At 37.6% G+C, this 20,623-nt stretch overlaps 2 protein-coding genes across 2 annotated transcripts; one reads left to right on the forward strand and one right to left on the reverse strand.

Annotated features, from left to right (window-relative positions):
• Positions 1–492: 492 nt before the first annotated feature.
• crabp2b (cellular retinoic acid binding protein 2, b) lies at positions 493–10,557 on the reverse strand. Its single transcript, XM_047383078.1, has 4 exons — positions 10,386–10,557; positions 5,663–5,841; positions 4,151–4,267; positions 493–820 (listed from the first exon to the last, which is right to left on the reverse strand). The coding sequence occupies exons 1-4, from the start codon at positions 10,465–10,467 to the stop codon at positions 770–772; spliced, it is 429 nt and encodes a 142-aa protein (XP_047239034.1). The 5' UTR covers positions 10,468–10,557; the 3' UTR covers positions 493–769.
• Positions 10,558–15,259: 4,702 nt separating this feature from the next.
• On the forward strand, positions 15,260–17,211 carry mrps21 (mitochondrial ribosomal protein S21). The gene is made up of 2 exons (XM_047384202.1): positions 15,260–15,421; positions 16,834–17,211. Exons 1-2 carry the CDS (start codon positions 15,339–15,341, stop codon positions 17,012–17,014), a joined length of 264 nt encoding a protein of 87 aa, XP_047240158.1. The 5' UTR covers positions 15,260–15,338; the 3' UTR covers positions 17,015–17,211.
• The last annotated feature ends 3,412 nt before the right edge of the window (positions 17,212–20,623 follow it).

Below are 20,623 nucleotides of genomic sequence, written 5' to 3' on the forward strand. Positions count from 1 at the left end.
ACATATTTGCATCTATGTAGTCGAAAACACATTTTAGAGGTGGATAACTCCCAGGTATGTGTATGAGGAGGCCCAATAACTCCTCGTACCTGTGTGAAAAATGAGAGAGTAGAGTGAAAAAGAGTTTCCTGAATAGTTGCTTGTTACAGAGGAAGCGTAACCACTCCAGATGCAATGATTTAATTTTCTCATGGCCATGCTCTCTCCTTCTCTTACTCATTTTTCTCTCCACTCCCTGTTTTCCCCTCGTCTCTGCCAAGTGTCTCATTGCAGGGTTTAGAAAATATGAACCATCCTTGGGAGTTTTTGGTACTAATCAAGTGCATATTGTAGTCAGTTGTGATGACGGAGACATGGTATGAAAATCGGAAGAAAAAAAGCAGTGGAGAATAAGAATGATCGACAGCAATGAGAAGTTATAAGTACGTGACAAGGGAAAAGGAGGTGCAACCAAAGCAGCAAGAGCTTGAAAAAGAATAAGCAAACAACAAATTCATAGAAAATAGTTTATTAACATTGATCATAAGAACAAAGGCACAAGGATAAAGCATTAAAATGGAATGTATACATGATTAAATCATACAATAAAACAAAATGTTCATGTTAAAGGCAGTTTGCCTTTTCTGTCCAGTTCCTTGTTTGAGGAAGACTAGACCGGGACTCAGTGGCTAGGAGAACGATGAGGCTGAAAAGACCAAGCTGAGTAAATGAAAACCATGCATGAAACACAAACAGAAGTATTATATGACAGTACTGTGTAAAAATGTCCTCACTCCCTTTCATAAACTCTGGTGCAGACAACATCCCCGGCAGTCATCATCTGAAAGAAAACAGCAACAGCGACACAGGGTTTCACTTTTAAGACCTTTTTTCACAAGTTTTTCAATTTAATGTTTAAAATTCATAGAAAAACTGAACACATTGTACCAAGCTTTGGTATCAGCAGCTAAATGGTCCACCATTTTGGTCAAGACAGAAATATTCTATACATATCACAGAGAAGACTAATCATACACACAGACCTAATATTAGTTTTAAGAAATATAGAATTTTTGTTTATCAATAAAACATTTCATTTGCATATTTAGAGAATATTCTTTAAAAAAAGAAAAATTCAACCAAAGATACACAAATTTTGTCTTGGAAGTCAGGCGTGGATCTGAGAATGAAGTCACAACCCGGTTGAGCACATTCTTGTTGCAGGTTGGAAAATCCTTCGGGTTTGCAAAGTGTTTTGGTGCTAACTCCTATGACTAAGTCAAGCCCATAAATGTATTCTTCTCGTTTGTATACGCTCAAAGAGCGTATATATATGTTCAAGAGCATAATCACAAGTAGAGATTGTACCATACTCTGTGTGCCACTGGTTTGATAGGATAAAAACAGTCAGAAGTTCTTGTAAATATTTTATACCTGCAAATTTCACCATATTTCTTATACATGGCAGTCACATTGGATACTGACCTCTGGGTTGCTTGAAAACCTCCAACTTTGCTAGTCAGTATTATGACTTCAAGGCCATTATTGTTGTATTTGTAGGAAATCAAATCGAAGGATTTCATTTTGGTATGGTGCTGCCAATACAACCTTTCACTGTAGATATGTTGTACTTGCAGAAAGGTGCTGTGTTGTTTTTATGCCAAGCACTTTGCATAAATACAACCCGAACTCAGATAATAGGCTCTTTCTTAACTACATTAAAATGTTGAAAAATGAGTTATAAACACTTGTTTACCAATGCATTAGGTAGATCTCTGGTTGTGATTTTTAAGTCGTTAAGTCCAAATCACCATTTCATGTAATATCACTTTAATACTACACGTTAACAACAGCAATTAATGCTGTTGTTCTAACATATTGTACATTTGGATCAATTAAGTTTTGTTATATAAATGAACAAAATCATTTTGCTGTACAATTGAAATACAAATTTCAAGTGTTATTCTCAAAGCTACTTTCAGTTTGCCATTAATTAGGCTATCACATATAAAAGATGCATTGTTAATGATAGACAAAGACGTACAAATGGCAAATGGGTAAGAATAAGAAGAAACTTGGCCTTTCATCTTCCTCTTTCCATCTTTTTCCTTTCTGTGACCTCTTGTTTGAAGATTTTAAACCTGAACTAAAAAAGTGTTCATGCTAGAAACAAATATAATTTCTGGTTTTGTTTCATCCATACTGAGACGACCTCCTCCTGCGGGATACAGGTCTGGGGGAAGTTGTTATACCTGTGTTGTGAGTCCAGCTCAAACGGATAGGTCTGAAGGGGAGAATCAACTCAGTCACTCTATACTTTAGAGATTTTCATTTCCTGGGAAATTCTTTAAAAAAAGATTGGGACACAGGTGTTTGTTTGAGTTAAGCATTAGGGTCTTGGAACTTGGCAATTTTAGCAACATATACTTGAAATCAGATGTACATACACTGTACAAAAAAACCACAATATTTCTTTATCTTTGTCTGAAATTAAACCAGACTAAACTTTTTTTTTCCTGTTTTAGGTCAGTTGGGATTTATAAAAGATTTCTAAGAATTTTGACAGATTGTTTAATCAAATATATTTTTTAAATTTCTTTAAATTCAGAAGTCTGCATGCATTTCCTTAATAACTGGTAAAATGTCCTTTCAACTGCATGACTTGAATCAGACATTTTGAGAATCCTTCCACAATCTGCTCACAATAGTTTGCTGAAATTTTGACCCATTCCTCCAGACAGGACTGTTGTTACTGTATCAGTAGTCAGTAACTATGTAAGCCATCTTGCTTGCACCCGCCTTTTTATTCCCATAAATTGGACTAAGGTCAGAGCTTTTTGATGCCACTAAAGTGCATCTACCCTTTTGTCCACTTTGTAAGTACTTTGGTAGTATGATAAGGGTCATTGTCCATTTGGAAGACCCATTTGTGCCCAAGCCTAAACTTCCTGGCTGATGTGTTCAGATGGTGCTTCAATATTTCTACACAATGTTCTTTTCTCTGGAATCCATTCATTTTGTGAAGTGCACCAGTTTCTCTTGCAGCAAAACAGCCAAACAACATAAAAGCTGCCACCCCCATACTTCACAGTTGAGATGCTATTCTCTGGCTTTGCAGGCTTCCCTTTTCCCTTGAAGTAATAAGGGTTGTATTGGCCAAGCACTGCAATTTTTAATCAGATAACAGGACATTAAGGTAAAAAAAATTAAGGTATTTGTTCTAGAGTGCATTTGAACACTGTAATATAGCTTTTCATCTTGCTTTTTGAGTAACTGCTTCTTTCTCTCCGAATGGCATTTCAGCCCATGTTAGTACAGGACTTGTGTCACTATGAATAATAAAACTCCCATCTTGTCAAGAGGTTTGGACATTCCCATGGTGTCGCCTGTTTCCCATGGTAACTGTTTGAACAGATGAACGTGCCATGTTCAGGCATCTGGAAAATGGTATCCAAAGATGAACCATACTTGTGGAGGTTCAGTATTCTCTTCCTGACATCTTGGCTGAATTTTCTTTATATTTCCATGATGTTACACAAGGAAGCAATGTGTTTGAGACATTGCCCCTTTAATAACTTCACGTGTGCCTACAATTAAATCAAAGGTTGTGAATGAGCACAAGCACAGTAATCTTAATGTCTGTAAACCTCTGATTTTGAAGAAATAGAAATTATTTTTTTAAAAGGTCTTCTGTCATTATTCTGCTATTTAGCCAATCGAAATAATTTTGGGTGTAAAGCAGGGTTCACCCTGGAAAGGCCATCAGGTCAACACAGAGACACACAGGACAAACAAACATGCACGCACACATTCATTCCTAAGGACCATTTAAACAGACCAATTAACCTAACATGTATGTTCTGGACTGTCTGAGGAACCCTGAGAGAACCCATGTATGCATGGGCAGAGCAAGCAAACTCCATGGAGAAAGACCCTAGTCAGGGATTTGAACATCTTTTTATACTGTTTATGTAAATATCTGATTTCAACTGTATGCTTCCAGGACAATTGAACTTAGAAACTCAGGAGCTCAGATCTCTAAAAACAATCATGGAAATAATTGATCCTCGAATAATTCACACTGCCCTACAGTTATCAGTCACGTTAGACATCTAGTTCTCTTATTTACCTCTGTAAAGTTGTGTATTTGACATATGCACAAAATAATTACCAGTATTAGGTCTCCATCATTGGTCAGTTCTCTGGTCCACGCAGTCTTTGGTCCATCGCCTTTTGGTAAAGTCTGTTCACAGCTAATCTTTCGGGCCGTCTCCCACTTTGGAAAACTCTACAGGAATTCAAATGAGAGAACAAGTTGCATGACTGAAGTGGTTTAGCTGGGTGCCGGTAATTTCCCCACTTCTGGAATAAAACAGAGCCATTGGGACATTTGGTACAGTGTCGTTTCTTACTTTTAATTTTTCTGATCTACTCATATAATATATGAAGACATCGTCATACGGTTGAGTCCAAATGTAGTCATACTGAAAGAGTAATAGGTTGTATTCCAAAATCTTTGGAAATGTTTAGACAATACAATTACTTTAAATAAAATTATATATAACATTTTAATATTTTTATGTATATTTATCTCCACTTGTTTATGAAAATAATTCATAAAAAAAGCTGATATGCAATAGTTTTAGTAAAACATGGTTTGTATAAAAGTATGAAATAGGAACAGGAAGGTATGAAATGGCAACACGTGGGTGCAAATGCAGGCAGGAATTATTAAAGGGACGAATTGACCCAAAGCCACTCCTGACACTTAGTTTTGATGTGTGGTTGTAACTGGAGCTGAAATTGCCAGTCGCTGTTTGTGAGAAAAACTTTACAAGTTGTCAGGAACATGAACATCACTCATTCAGTACAAAGAAATTAAGAACAGATGTCACGGTCTGTGGCTGTAAAGGACCAAAATGCAGACAGGCACTGGTCAGCAGCATGATGAGAAAAAGCTTCTTTAATCAAAGGTCTTCAAAAAAAGCTTTACATGAGTAGTTCCCAAAAAACATACAAGAGTTATCCAAAAACCTACACGAAACATAATACCAGCAGAACACAAGTGGGTAGTGAACGGGAGGAACCAGCAACTGGTAATGGGAAAACAATGAGCTTTTAAACTGAGGGAAGTGAGTATAGAACAAAGGAATGAGAGGCAAGCAATCAGCAGGGATTAGAGTCAGGTGTATGCAGGGAGGCTGTGGAACAGGCGAAACTGATTACATAACTAAACCATGGGGGAAGGGATTAAATAACAAACCTAGGGAAACAGATCTAAGAAAACTATAACAACCTAAGATATAAAACTCTGGAAAATAAGAACTAACAAAGTAACCTGAAGACATAGAGGAAAACCTAACTGAAAAGTAAACAAACCCAAACAACTAATGATGCTGATATAAAGTGCACACAAGAACACAAGAATTCAGGAATAAATAAGAAAAAGAAACTATCAAAACTCCACAGAACAAAAACACAAACCAGAACCCAAAATGGTAGAACCTGACAACAGATCTCTGTGTAAAATCCTTCGAACCGACTCTCAAGTTGCACCGAAATTATTTCCATATGTTACTTTTTTTGCAGAACTGCCGCCAGTTGAGCTGTCCTTGAGCAGATTCTATTATGCACTTATTGACATTACAGAGGAATGCTTTATGCGAAGCAAAAAGATGTGTACCGTGCAAGGCCGTCCATCGACTGTGGCCTCGTTGAAGGACTGACCCACGGTGAAAAAGACATGGGTGGTGCGGACACTGGTGGATGTCTTGATGGAGAGGGTTTCTCCTTGCTGGGTAATTTCCACTGCCGGGCTGGAGGCCGCGGCCACTGCTATCTTCCTGAGGAACACGTTGACACCTAAGGATTCACACACAGAGCTAAAGTCTCACTAGTGGTCCGTAATGTATAATCACAGCTGTGAATGCCAGTGGTTTTGAATGTTATTGTGGTAGACAATACATCAGGGTGAATCTGTCTGTCTTTTTTTTTTATGAAAGTTTAACACATATAAAAGCCTCCTGTGGTAATTCAGCTCTGTGCAAAGAATGGCTGGAATTTTCTATCTTGCCCTGGGATCATTGAAGCCATGTTACCTGATATTTGGCAGTCAAAAGAAGCCTACATAAAGCGCCAACAAAATTAATTTCACAATGTTTGCCTGTCAGTGTTTTGTGTTTGGCTGTTTTCATAACTACATGTAATGTGAAATTTCTGAACAATTTTCACAGCTGCTAACAGCAGAGTTTGCCAAGGATATAATTATTAGTGATTTATGTCTCCTTTACATGTCGGAATAAACCAAAACCAAGAACGAACATGCATAATTTGGGCTTCATTAAATCAAGACACATCTGGTATGTTTCAAGGTACTACAGAACCCATAATAAAACAATACTATACTCTAAAATGAACAAATTAATTTTAGTAAGACAAAAGCAATCTGATTTCTCCCAGTTTTTTCTCCACCTTAGTTAAGATAACAGTGAATCTTGTTATAATGAGCAAGATAACCCAAAATGCTTTTTGCTTTCCTATGTTGGACTTTTGGTAATGTAAACAAGATGTTCCAACGCCATAAAAGTGTGACGTAAATTCTAGTATGAAGCAAAATGAGAAAAACCTGGAAACGTTGGTGCAAAGAAACAAACACATTGTCTTCAACAGGACTGTTGCGCTTATGTTTCAGTGAAAATATGAGGCTGTGGTAAGGATGTTTACTGAATGTCGTCATCAGAACGTGTTTGTGTTCAGTTCTTCGAAGACAACCACATTATTGGCTTTAGGCTGGTGCACAACTTCCTGTACCTCAGATGGAAGCTTTCTCTACAAAAATCACAATGAGATACTGTTTCCGGGGGATCTACACTATAAATACTAATTTTGGAGAATATTAACTTTCAGTCAGTTAAATACATTTTAAAATACAGATGTGGTAGGTTGTTGTTTTAATGACTGAAGCTGAGTTGTCCATGCGTCAGTGAACGCACATACCAACTGTTATTGCACATTTGTTTATGTAGCAGTCCTTCAAAAAGTCTGTAATATATAGTTTTGAATTAATTTTAACATTTAATAGAAATTTGTCACTGTTACAAACTGTTTAGTAAATAGACTAAATACAGATTATTACTTTTAGTGTGTACTGCATATTTTGAATCCTTTAGCATGCTTTCATTTTGCAAAAATAAAATAAAAATCTATCTAAAGAATAAAACTACTCAAAATACTCATAGGCTGTGAAAATTTTAAATGGTCATTTCTAGTCAGTCTGAAATATCAATTTGTAAAAACAAAATAAAAGACAAATGGTCTATGGGAAGTTTATTTGTGGTTCTTATTAATTAGTAATAATACACCATCACAGCATTTTTCAGAGTCAATTGGTTACTCTATAGGCCAACCCTATGAGGTCAAGCAGGTATAGACAGTGAATGGATGGATGGACGGATATTAGTTTGTAAATATGATGTTTAATAGCTGAACTCTAAGAATATTGGTCACTTAATTTGAAAACACTACTTACAGCGCTTTTGCCTTCTTACAGGTTTCACCTGTGTTTGTTTTTTTTTCCCACACTTAAATTTCTCAGATCATTAGACAAACCTTATCATCGACAAAGATAACCCAAGTAAATAAAAACAAGCTGTTTTCAGATGAAGATTTAATTGATTGAGAGAAATAAAGCTATCTAAGTAACCTGGCTGTATGTGAAAAAGTAATTGTTCCAAAAACCTCTGGTTAAAAAGATCTGGTTGTGACACCCTTGGCTTAAACAACTCATTCTGATTTAAGTCCAGCCTTTGACTAGGCCACTTCAAAATCAAAGGATAACTTGCTGGTGCACATCCTTGTAACCAAAGTGTGTTTGAGATTAAGGTTATAATATGGTGGCTGAACATTTTTTTCAGGATTTTCTGGTCGAAGCAGAATTGATGGTTCCATTAATTATGGCAAGTTGTCTAGGTCCTGAAGCAGCAAAGCAGCCCCAGACCGTGGACGGTTGGTATGATGATCTTTTTTTGAAATGCTATGCTAGTTTCATACCAGATGTAATGGGATGCTCACCTTCCAAAAAGTTTTACTTTTGTTTGTCAATCCACAGAATATTAAAAGTCTTGGGAATCATCAAGATGTTTTTGGCAAATGTGGGTTGGGCCTTTGTGTTCGCTTTGCTCAGGTTTTGACTTTGGAATTCTCCCATAGGTCCAGTTTTTGTCCAGTCTCTTGTTGAATCATGAACACTGACCTTAACTAAAGCAAGTCAGGCCTACACTACTTGAGATGTTCTGGCTTCTTTTGTGACCTACTGGATGAATCATTGAGGCACATTTTGAGTAATTGTGGTAGGCTGGCACCGAGGTGGGATGGTTAACCATGTTTTCTCTATTTGTGGATAATGGCTCTCATGTTCATGTGGAGTCCCAAAATCTTAAAAATGACTTTGTAACTATTTCTAGACAAATAGATGACAGTGACTTTTTTCTTCTCTGTTTTTGAATTTCTTTTTTGGGGGGCTTTATGTTTAACTTTTTGATATCTTTTAGCCTACTTCATGTTGTTAAACATATTTTATTTGGGTTTTTTATTCTACGGGTCAGGCAGTAATTATGAAGGGTTTGGAACAAAATGTGGGTTATTACAGAGTTTAACAAAGTAAGGGAGTTAACCTTTTACGCAGAGATAGGCTACTTTGGAAAGTTTTTTCTCCCCCAATAAATTAAAGATATTTTTGGTGTTTACTCAAGTTATCTTGTCTATCAATGAAAGTTTCATAACATGAAATATTTAAATGTGGCAGAAAGAAATCTGTAATGGGTAAAATACCTTTTCACAGCTATTCTCATCTATCATGTGTGGTGTCCAGCAGACCACTATAAGGCTGATATGTTTTTTCTGGATTGTATTATGAAACAGTATAATAAATTAATAAAAGAAGGATTGAGATAAGATTTTTAGTTGCAAATATTTCTGTTTTGAAGCAACAATTTATGTATGTGTCCACTATTACCTAGCTAGCTTAGCGACAGCGCTAATGCTAAAGTCAAAGTTGCTTGCGGCCTGAACTTGCTAACCCTGGGACAGTTATCGCCATTGATCAACAATGTTAGCTGCGGTTGTCAGGGAAAGTGTTTAAAATGCCATTTTGTCACAATGGATTAAACAAGTTTGTTACTGTGTCAGTGATGTTTTACACCTTGATCACAAAGCAGTTATTTTGCTTTTTATTTGACAATGAGGCCAAACCAGATGGGCAAACGTGTCTTAATAATTAATAAGAATTTAACTAAGTTGACCGTGTGTATTTTTAAAATTTACTGGAATTTACAATATTTAAGTGTCTTTCAGTTGCTATATAAATGTATATAATTGCTATTCAGAAATGTGGATTAATATCTAACAAAACAGAACATACGCAAATGGATCAGTTTCTTTTGAGTGTACAGTGACGAAAAATAAACCTGATCCTCTGCCATTATTCATCTGAGCTGGCCTCGCTTCAGAGAGATCAAGACAACTCAGATTCAGTTTAGACCATATTTGCTCATGTTTTGGTACTTAGAGGGGGTAACACATTTGCACACAAACAAAGCCCAGGATTGCCCAGGGCTATAGGGAGGCAGAGAAGGAAAGTCAGGCTCAGAGTTGGTTGGCTGCTGGGGCCCATGTCAAGGCTTAGTTTCGTTTACATTGGCGATAATTACAACCACATGAGGAGGACGCTGCTTTAGATGAGACTAATCTAACATTTTTCCACAGGCAATTTGACCTTAGATTTTATGAAAGAATCCAGGATGTGGCCCTCGTTTGACCTTTGTCCCCTGCAATGGGCACATGGACCTGGATTCTGCCAAGCCACTCGAAGCTTAATAAGAACAAAACAGCAGCAAGAAAAATACTTCAACACCTAATTCGTGTCTTAAAAGCCGGGTTGGTTTTCAACAATAAAAATTATTGAAAACACAAATTTGCTTTTTTGGCAATCAGAGGCATCATTTTTTCCTTACAGACTTTCAAGCAATGTCTTCAAAGGTTTTGAGCAACAGTTTATCAGGTTTTCTGAAGCTCTTCAGCTGCTTTTTCAATTAAAGTCCAAAGAAAAACTCTGACCTTTAGAAAACCTGGAGAACTGTTCCACAAGATTACATTTACAGATTTCAACATATTTGGAAACATTATAAAGAAATCAGGGGGGATTTGTATGATTAAACTAGAAAACAATAAGTGACATTAATTAATATACTTAGTATGAAAAACTGGATGTGCTAAAATTGATTTAAAAAGAAAGATTGCAACCTAATAGTTTTAACCTGTGTATTCTGGCTTTGAAAAGGTAATCTACATTACAGAACAATGCGCCAAAATAATAATAATATGAAAGTGCGCTGTAATGAGTAACTCACCGAGAGCTTTCAAAAGCTCCTCGAAGTTTTCCGAGGACTTCATTTTCCATTTGCCAGAGAAATCTGTCACTTTGTTCTCCATTTCGGTGCTGTTTGCAGATTAGAGCAGGAGTGTGATTGTAAGTGCTCTGGTCGGTGTGCGTCTGTTCCTAAAAAGCTGTCTCCTCCGCTTGCATCTGCTCCTCCATTCATTGGCCTACAGCTCGGCTGAATGTGATGCTGATCCAGCCAATGCAGAGACTTTCCCCACCCCCCAGATCCCAACTGCACCCTCCACCTCTGGCAACGTGGTGAAAGATTTGGATACGAGCTGGAAAAATGCACTTCCAGTAAGGCTTTTGATGTTGATTAACAGCAAAGAAATGTGTTAATTGTTTTGTTTCTTTTATAGAATGGATGGTGCTATATTAACAACAGTGTTCAGACAAGGCACGAGTAAGAATTCTATATTTAGAATCTGTTCATGAAAAGAGAAAAAGAGAAAAATAGCAGTCCAACTTGTATGCAGGCGTCGAAAAGCTGGAATGTGAAATCAGATCCGGTGTGAATCTTTCATTCTGCAGGCTGGAAGGTGGGAAAGCTGGTACTGACAGAGCAAAAGATAAGATATCCAGAAGGCGGCATCACTGCAGCTAGAGGACACCTTATCTGTTACTGGTTCCTAAATCTGGGGTCAGAAGCCCATTTTGGGTTGTGAAACAATGTCCCCAGCATGGGTGATTGTAGACAGAGGCCAACATGGGCCAATGCCCCTTTAGAACTGGCCCCTCTACCGAATACATAATACCAAGTCAGTTTCTTGTGATTATATTCGCTACCCCAGAAATCGTAAGACCAAGGTCTTTTGGCAAAAGGGGTGTATACAAAGCATTAACAGCAATGTTAACAAGAATTGTCCCAATAATGATTTTGTTAAAAACAATTATGCCCGCCCACGCCCCCCACTGACTGAATTTGCTCAAAATAAAGTATTCTGCTACAAAAAAGATGAAGCTTTTTACACAATTTTACAAAGGGTGCCAATACATATGTCTTGCTCTGTAGACAGGTTGAAGTACATTGAATTTTTTGTTGTTGTTATTTTGTGGGTCATTACTGAAGATGTTTGAGAACTGCTCATATAATTTATTGATTAAAATAAAATACCATCTCTACTGTCATGTTTGAGAAGAAAAACATAAATATTCATACTCAAATGCAGAAACCGACAGAAGCAGACACAATCATCAAAAATCTAAGAGGTGCATAACAAAGAAAAGAGTGGCAGCTTTTGACATTGGCACAGTAATGTGCATTAAATGTTTTTAACATGTGCTTCAGGTTCCACAAAGGGTTCATATTTCAAAGGGGTTTATAACGTCCCCAAGGAGGAAAATACTTTGCAGGCAACAGTTGTAAACACACTCAATAAAAACAAGAGTAACTTACCAGGAACAAGAGCAGTTGCTGTCATCTGTCGACACTTTTCCTGTCCCACTTCTGTCATTTAAACACATATTAACCCAGCATTTTCTCCTCTAAAGCTGTTTGCATCCATATAGTCCCACACCAATAAGGATGCAACAGTTGTGTCTCACCTAGAAACATGGACAAGTTTATCTGCTGAACATTCTAGTGTACTTGTGACTTGTCTTGCGCTTTAAAATTTAAACAGTCAAGACCAGATTAAACAGGCTTTATCAAGGTCAATGAAATTATAGCTAGTTCTAAAATACCAGGACGTTTTGTCCACAATCCATCCGGTATCTGCTAAAGAGCTAAACATGATGAGAGATTTTATTTTTCAGCATGACAATAAGACCAAACATACATTTAAATCAATAAAAGAACGACTCCATGAGAGGAAAATTAAAGTTTTGGAATAACCCAGCCCAAATCCAGACTTAAACTTGGAAGAAAATCTGTGGAGTCACCTAAAGACGGTTGTGCACAAGAGATTTTCTTATTAACTGAATAGATTTTGAGAACATTTGCATGGTTGAGTGGACAAATATTAACAAATGAAGGTGTAGGATGCTGAAATGGCCTGCACTTGTACAGCGCTTTATCAAGTCCCCAGAGACCACACAGCACTTTACACTACAATCAGTCAACCACCCATTCACCGAGTCCTCTGACCACCATCAGCAGATAAGGGTGGATGAAGTGTCTTGCCGAAGGACTCAATGACAGAGATGGACAGAGCAGGGCAACCTGCCAGTTACAGGACGAACCCCTACCACCATTGCCACGGTCGCCCCTACCAAAGAAGATTTCATACTGAAATAAATCACCTGTTTTATATTTTCCTTTAAATTGATTTATTTGATTATCAGTTCAATTCTACACAATAAATGTTGCATTATGTGGGAAAAACTATTAAAATAATTTATGATATATGTATGTATGTCTGTAAGTCTGTATGTATGTGTCTTGTTTGTAAATTAAAGAAGATGCAGTGACTGGCAGAATGCTGAACACTGTTGTTACCAGGGCAACAGACAGAATGATCAGAAAAGGCTATTTTCTTTTCAATTCACTTCATTTCAATTCAATTCAATTCAATTCAATTCAATTCAATTCAAAAAATACTTTATTAATCCCAAAGGGAAATTAAATGTTGTTGTAGCTCATATTATGAAGGTTTCTTCAAAGAGCCGTTGTAGATGCTGATGTCTGTGGGCAGGAAGGATCTCCTGTAGCGGTCTGTCTTACAGCAGATCTGAAGAAGCCTCTGATTGAAAACACTCATGAAGAGGATGCTCAGGGTTCTCCATAATGTTCTTCATTTTATGAAGAATCGTTCTTTGCACAATGATCTCCAGAGGAGTCCCTAGAACAGAGCCAGCCTTCTTTATTAGCTTGTTGAGTCCCTGGCTCTGATGCTGCTACCACAGCAGATGATGGCAGAAGAGATCACACTCTCCACAACAGACGTATAGAAGACATGCAGGATCTTGCTGGAGACACTGAAAGATCTAAGCTTCCTCAAGAAGTACAGTCTGCTCTGTCCTTGGTTGTCCTTTCCTGGAAATAGTGGAGACCTGTTCCTGTTTCTCTTAAAATCTACAATCATCTCCTTTGTTTTATTCACATTCAAGATGAGATAGTTGTTTCCACACCATGCCACAAAGCTGTCCACCAGCTCCCTTTACTCAGCTTCTTGTCCATCTCTGATACAGCCTACGACTGCAGAGTCATCCGAGTATTTCTGCAGATGACAGGAGTCCTTTTTTCAAGTGAAATATGTTTTTTCATGCTTTCAGACGCAGTGTCGGTGAAATGTGGTTCATAATATCCACACAAGTGTCGCATACATTGATGGCAGAGTCTGTATGCTAATGTCTGCTGGTGATTCTGCCTCTTTATTTTATTTTTCTCTCACACTCCCTCACTGCCAGGACTGTTTTGTCACACCTGGATCAGATGAGGAAACATGAGGACACCATTCACCTCACAAAAGGTCCCATGATATTATCTATGCAAGTTGGGTCAGAGTCTCTCCCAATGGCAATGGAGATACAGAATACTTTAGAGTGTAGTATAGTCTTTAGAGCAAGAAGGGAACTAACTTTAAATGCTGTGTTTCTTGAGAAGAAGGAGCAAATAAAACCCTCAAACGCCAAACATGGGACAGACAAAAATAAAACAGTAACAGCATGGGGGTGACAAAGTTCAAAAAGGATAAGGATAATGGGCTTGATAATACACTAACATTGGACACTGGAGTCCCTGCTGCTATGATGACAAATCTATCCAAATTCCAGTTTCCCTAATAGTGATCTTCTATTTTTACAGACAACAATTACAGCAATTCAGGTCCCTAATCGGAGCCGATCTAACCAATGCATACAAAGACTGGGATTAAGTCCGTGGTTAACAGAGCTGGAACTCAATATTTGAAACTTTTAATTTACCTAATTATTAATATGCAAACTTTTAAAAAAGGGACAAACATATATGATGAGACATTTGACACTACAGTACAGTCTGGAATATGCATATAACAGATTTTTGTTAAACTTTAAAATATAATTATTATAGTTAATTACATATCATTGGAGTAGGTTAAGGGAATTACTTGCATAATTGTATTTTTTAGGCACACGGTGGATTAGCACAACCAAAACTTTTCTTGTAAAGTCAGATTTATTTATTTTTATACAAAAGGTTAAACAACATATGTATTTAATAGCTCAGAGGTTCTCTTAGTTTGACAGTGTTTGTAAGGACATATAAAAATTTGAAATAGTGTAAATGCACATACTCTAATTAAGTGATATTCTAATAGACAGATGTTTCATTGCCATGAAAAGTATTTCGCCCGTTACTGTTTTCTTCTCTCTCTCTCTGTCTCTCTCGTCACACTTAGATATTTCAGACCATTTGGTTCTTTTATTTTGATTTTTAAAAAAAAACATTTAGTAGATGTTTGAACTATTTACAGAAGGCAAATTAATATGTTTTGTTACCTCTAAGTTGATATTTTCAGACTGGAAATTTGGTCTTAATAAATGCGAAAGGAGTATTTAAATTAATCACTTTTTGCAAAATGTATTATTTATTGCAAGAATATAGTAAAAAACAGAAGTAATTGGACATCTGTTGTTTAATTAAAATGCCAAAAGACTCCCACCAACTGCATAGAATCTAAATCTGATGGTAATTGTAAACCTGTATAAAATGAGCTACAACAACAACCAATTTCCCTTTGGGATGAATAAAGTATTTTTGAATTAAATTGAATTGAATCTTCTGAACAACAATAACTATTATGAAATATATGCATTGTGTATTTTTAAATAACTGCACTGGTTTTGCCACATAAGACTGGAATTGTGAGTTTTAATATTAGGAAGGATGTTTGAGTGACGCGCCACCTAGCGATTCTTTAATCCCGTGCTCTTTTATCCGGAACCTTTCGCAGTTAGTCGTTACCCTCCGGAAAGATATTAGGGAAGCTCCTGTTTCATCATGTCGCGGCACCTTCGCTTCATAGCTCGGACGGTGATGGTTCAAGGCGGCGACGTCGATGTGGCGTACAGGACCTTAAACAGGTTCAACTCTAGAATTCTAGCTGATTTTAATTTCAGTTTAGCTGTTGTCATGGAAACGAGACGTTAGTAATAGCTAGCTTAACGTTAGCCTGCAGCTCAATGTCACCAAGTGCGGTTGCGCAGGAGAAATGACCTTTAATGGATTTGCTTCTGTTTTGTTATGCAAGATATATAGATTATTGTTAATGTATTTCGGAAGGGTTTTAAAATGCGTCACAACTGGTCCCCAAAAATAAATGTATTTATACGGAGAACGTATTTATGGTGCACTGTTCATTAACAAGGGGCAGTAATAAAAAGACACGCATGCACAAACCTTAGCTCAACAATGTTAACCAAGCATGACGGGGGGACAAAATGTTGAAAGACAATTGTGTTACTGATGTAACAACGGGGGTACAATAGTAAAAAGAAGAAAACGTAAATAGAGTTAAACTAAAACTTGATTTAATTCCAACAACTGGTATAAAGCTTATTAATCACTACAATAAAACAAAGATAGATAAGTTAATTTAAATACAATTATTTAAAATCAATAGGAAGCCAAGTTAAAAGTGCAGTAAACTACAGATATAACGAACTAGTATCTCAAACATTATTGGATCTCATGCCCTTCACCAAAGGTGAAAGCTATAATAAGACAATGGGCCTTTTCTTATCACTGGGGGCTGTTGTTCTATCTTGTAGGTTTTTTTCTCAAGCGAAAAACCATTTGGATGGATTTTACAATAAAAGCACATCTGATTAATGTGATGATTTCAGTAATCGACTTTCCAAGTCTCGAACACTTGATAACCTTCTTAGTGTGGGCTAAAAAAATCTAATGTGGAATCAAATATAGCAGCAGAGTTTTGTGCAGAGGATGCCAGTGTTTATTTCAATATCCTGGTATTTCGATAGCTTCATAGTGCCATGTACAAGTTTCCCAGAGTCTTTGGAAGAGAAACAGGTACCCAGCATCACAGATCCTCTCTCATAACCAGCAAATTAAATGTTTTTCCTCATCTTCATTCCTCGTTTGAGTCCAAACCCACCCAGTTTCATTTAACCAAAGCTCCTGGTTGCTGTTAAAGCCCCAGTGTAGTTTTGCAAACTCCAGATGTTTTTGAGGACAGGCTTTTTTCAAGAATGGGGTTTCTGTACCCTCATAATTATACTCCATGGAAACAGAAAGTCATTAGATACTAGTTAGAGGTTCCCAAAAAGTATAAGTAGAGTACAAATTAAAAATAAGCTTAGGTTACATTTATTTTAAAGGGATTGTTAGGTGAGGATAACTGTGCCACTTGGGATTTTTGTAGAATATAAAAACCAGAAACAGTCAGTATCCCTTTCCAAAGCTCTGTCTGTTTACTTTAAATTTAGTGTTTCCTCACTCAGCTGTTCTCACACTTTTTTGCTCCACACTCTAGGCTTCTAACCCAGGATGGGATAATCGAAACGGTGAAGCGCAAACGCTACTTCGAGAAGCCTTGCCGAGAGCGACAGAGGAAGAACTTCGAGAACTGCAGGCGCATTTACCACATGGAAATGGCTCGAAAGATTGCTTTTGTCTCCAAGACAAACAGAGAGGATCCCTGGCTCGGCTGCTAGGGAGGTTGAATGTGTTGAGAACGGACAATAAGGACGAACTGACTAACCAAGGAGGGCAGGGGAAACGCTAGACAAACGCCATCGTCTGTGTTACACCTCAAGGGACTTGTGAAAAAAAAATTAAACAAAATTGAAGAAAATGTTTATAGATGTTCATTCATCGTTTGTCTTCTCTAAATAAAAAAATAAAAATGCAAGTGGATGTTTTTTTTGAATGCCTGTAAACTACATTCTCTCTGTTGATCATCTCTAGACATTAATTTAAGCATTAAAGTCATGAAAATATTTGCTTCTGCAATACCCAGGGCAATTAGATATTGAAGAAGTTGGAAGAGACTGGATTTTCTGCAGGAAGTTTGGATTTATTGTGACATACAGTACTTTTTTCTATGAATGGGGTCTCAGCCCAGCTGAAGTTTGCTGTGCATTAACTCGCTACTGCAGGCTCAACCATCTCAGCTCTCCATCTCATCTGCCCAGACCCTTAGCTCTCACTCCAGGAGGCTATAATGTGTGCACTTGTTTTATCCACACCTGGACAAATGAGCATTTTAACCACACTTAGTATTCTCTCAGGTTGCCAAGTTGTGTTTGGCCTCAGGCAGAACAGCTCAATCTTACACCAATGGGTGTTCCTTTTGGTTCATCCGGCATCTAACATTATCATGATAAAATAAATATACCTTTCAACCTTGTCTAGTTGTTGCAGAATTCATGTCAAGCAGGGGCGTGCACAGATAGACACGAGGTGGTGCTGGAGCACCTGCCCTTTTATCCTATGGACAAAAAGTGCCCTCCTGAAATCTTTTTTTTTTTTTACATTGTAAAGTGAGTGGCCCAAGGTAAAATTTCTGAATTTAAAGATCTTTAATAGCAGTGCCCCACGTTTTGAAATTTTGATCGACAACTACCCCCTCCCCCCACACCCCCCACGTCCGTGTCCCGCCTCGTGTGTCTCTCAGCGGAGACGGGCTGCGTGCAGAGCGGAGAGGTGGACGTGCGCTGGTGCAGCTTACTTCTTCTCTCCTCCCCTCTCCTCCGCCGTCAGATAGAGCCCTGAAGACAGGCCGCCTAACCATCCAGGTAACACACAAAACGCAAAACGAATATACTTGCTTCCTAAACTTCGGATTAAAAAATAAAAACTTGCCACCATTTTAGCTAAACAGAACAGGCCAATCAATGGCATACCTTTAGCCGCTATGTTTTCTATGGCCGCCACCAGGCGCCAGGAGGATGTCTACGATTGAACTCTTAAATTAGAATAAATAAATTCAAATCTATCTCATAGATGTACGTATTACAATTGCTATAATAATCCTTGATGACTTCTGTGTGACTCATGTTTTTTTAAAATTGCAAATACGGCCAAATGAGCTGGTTAACATTATTAAATGTGGGGCATCTAGGCTAAGTTGTATTTTCTACTTCTGTGTGTAAAAATGATGATGTGATCAGAGTATATTCAGTTCTAAATAGTAGACATCTTCCAGTTCTCAGGACTTGTAATCTCATTCATTTTTATTCTCTAATAATAATTTCTGTCATAAATCACACTGGCTACATGCAGAAGTATAGATGATTCTTCTTATGATCATATTCTCTGCTGTTGGTTTCATTTTGACTATAAAGATTTTATAACTCATTTTCTGGGTATAGTTGATTTACGCTGTAGAATGGTCACTGGTTGCTCACATTTCTGAAGATAACTCATTTAGTGTGACCTACCTGGTAAATTTGGCAGTGTAACCTGCTTTGCTACAACATAAGGTTATTTGGTGCAGAAGACATTTTGTGATAGCCTCAACAATCTCCTGGATCAAAGACTACCTGACAAACAGACCACAGTTTGTGAGACTGAAGGGTTGTGAGTCTAACCAGGTAGTCAGCAGCACAGGAGCACCACAGGGGACGGTACTCTCACCATTCCTTTTCACTCTGAACACCTCAGACTTCCAGTACAAGACAGACTCCTGTCATCTGTAGAAATACTCGGATGATTCTGCAGTTGTGGGGTGGATCAGAGATGGACAAGAAGCTGAGTACAGGAAGGTAGTGGACCGCTTTGTGGCATGGTGTGGAAACAATCATCTTATCTTGAACGTGACTAAAACAAAGGAGATGATTGTAGATTTTAAGAGAAACAGGAATAAGTCAAAAACTATTTCTATCATGGGAGAAGAAGTGGAGGTGGTGGAGGAGTATAAATACCTCGGTGTTCACCTGGACAACAGACTAGAGTGGAGATGCAACTGTGAAGCCGTCTACAAGAAGGGACAGAGCAGACTGTACTTCTTGAGGAAGCTTAGGTCCTTTGGTGTTTGTAGCAAGATGCTGCATATCTTCTATAAGTCTGTTGTGGAAAGTCTGATCTCTTCTGCCATCATCTGCTGGGGAAGCAGCATCAGAACCAGGGACTTAAAAAAGCTCAACAAGCTGATAAAAAAGGCTGGCTCTGTTCTGGGGACTCCTCTGGAACCTCTGGAGATCATTGTGGAAAGACGGATTCTTCATAAAATGAAGAACATTATGGAGAACCCTGAGCATCCTCTTCATGAGACTGTCCTACAACAACAGAGTGTCTTCAGTCAGAGGCTTCTTCAGATCTACTGGAAGACGGAGCGCTACAGGAGATCCTTCCTGCCCACAGCCATCAGCATCTACAACGGCTCTTTGAAGAAACCTACATAATATGAGCTATAACAACATTTAATTTCCCTTTGGGATTAATAAAGTATTTTTGAATTTGAATTGAATTGAATTGAATAAAAGTACAGAATGATATAGTCAAGACAAACACGCTGTGCTCAGTGTAAAAAGAAAAAAAATGAAGGATAACGTAAGTTTCAAATTTGACTCAGGAAGTTCAGGTTGTGTCTAATTTTAAATCAATCTATGATAATTTTGTTGCCTTATTAATTTAAAGAATTTTGTAAAATGCATTCTTGTTTGGAGTTTCTTTCTGGGTGGTCATTTCCCTACATCCCACAGGACAGTTTGTGTTCTGGGTGCTTAGTAATACATATAAATTATGTTCATGCTGTCCCTGTAATAAATCTCACACTACAAACGCAACCAGCAACTCCATGTGCCGCACAAGGTGCCCTTTTTTCCCCCTTGAGCCCCTGCCCCCCAAAATGTCTGCGCACCACAGATGTCAAGTATAAAAAAATGTGTTTTATAATATTTGGTTGTTGTTGAATGCAAACAAAAAAAACAGCCTTGTTGAATTACATTTATGCTTCCAGCCCATGGAAACTTAAACTTACAAACAGTGCCAGTCTTTACTCATAAAAATATAAATGTGGAAATATGGGTTAAAATTCTCTGCATATTGTTTTTTGTCTGTGTCAAATCCTGCAAAACAGCTTTGGTTAGTAAGACAAACAGACAAATGTAATATAGGGATGGTGAAATAAAAATGAACAAATTATAAAAAACTGTCTCAAACTGAATAAAATTTGCTGAAGCATTTTGCTTGAATCAGTCATGCCTCCACATATAAAATGCTAACTTTTGATTCGAGAGCATTTTAGAAAGAAGTTCTTAATTGATAATTGTTTGCTGACATTTGTAGGTTTAAATATTCACTGAACGTCATTGTTTTTG

The sequence above is a fragment of the Girardinichthys multiradiatus genome, chromosome 13, assembly GCF_021462225.1.
Source record: "Girardinichthys multiradiatus isolate DD_20200921_A chromosome 13, DD_fGirMul_XY1, whole genome shotgun sequence".
Classification (NCBI taxonomy): Eukaryota; Metazoa; Chordata; class Actinopteri; order Cyprinodontiformes; family Goodeidae; genus Girardinichthys; species Girardinichthys multiradiatus.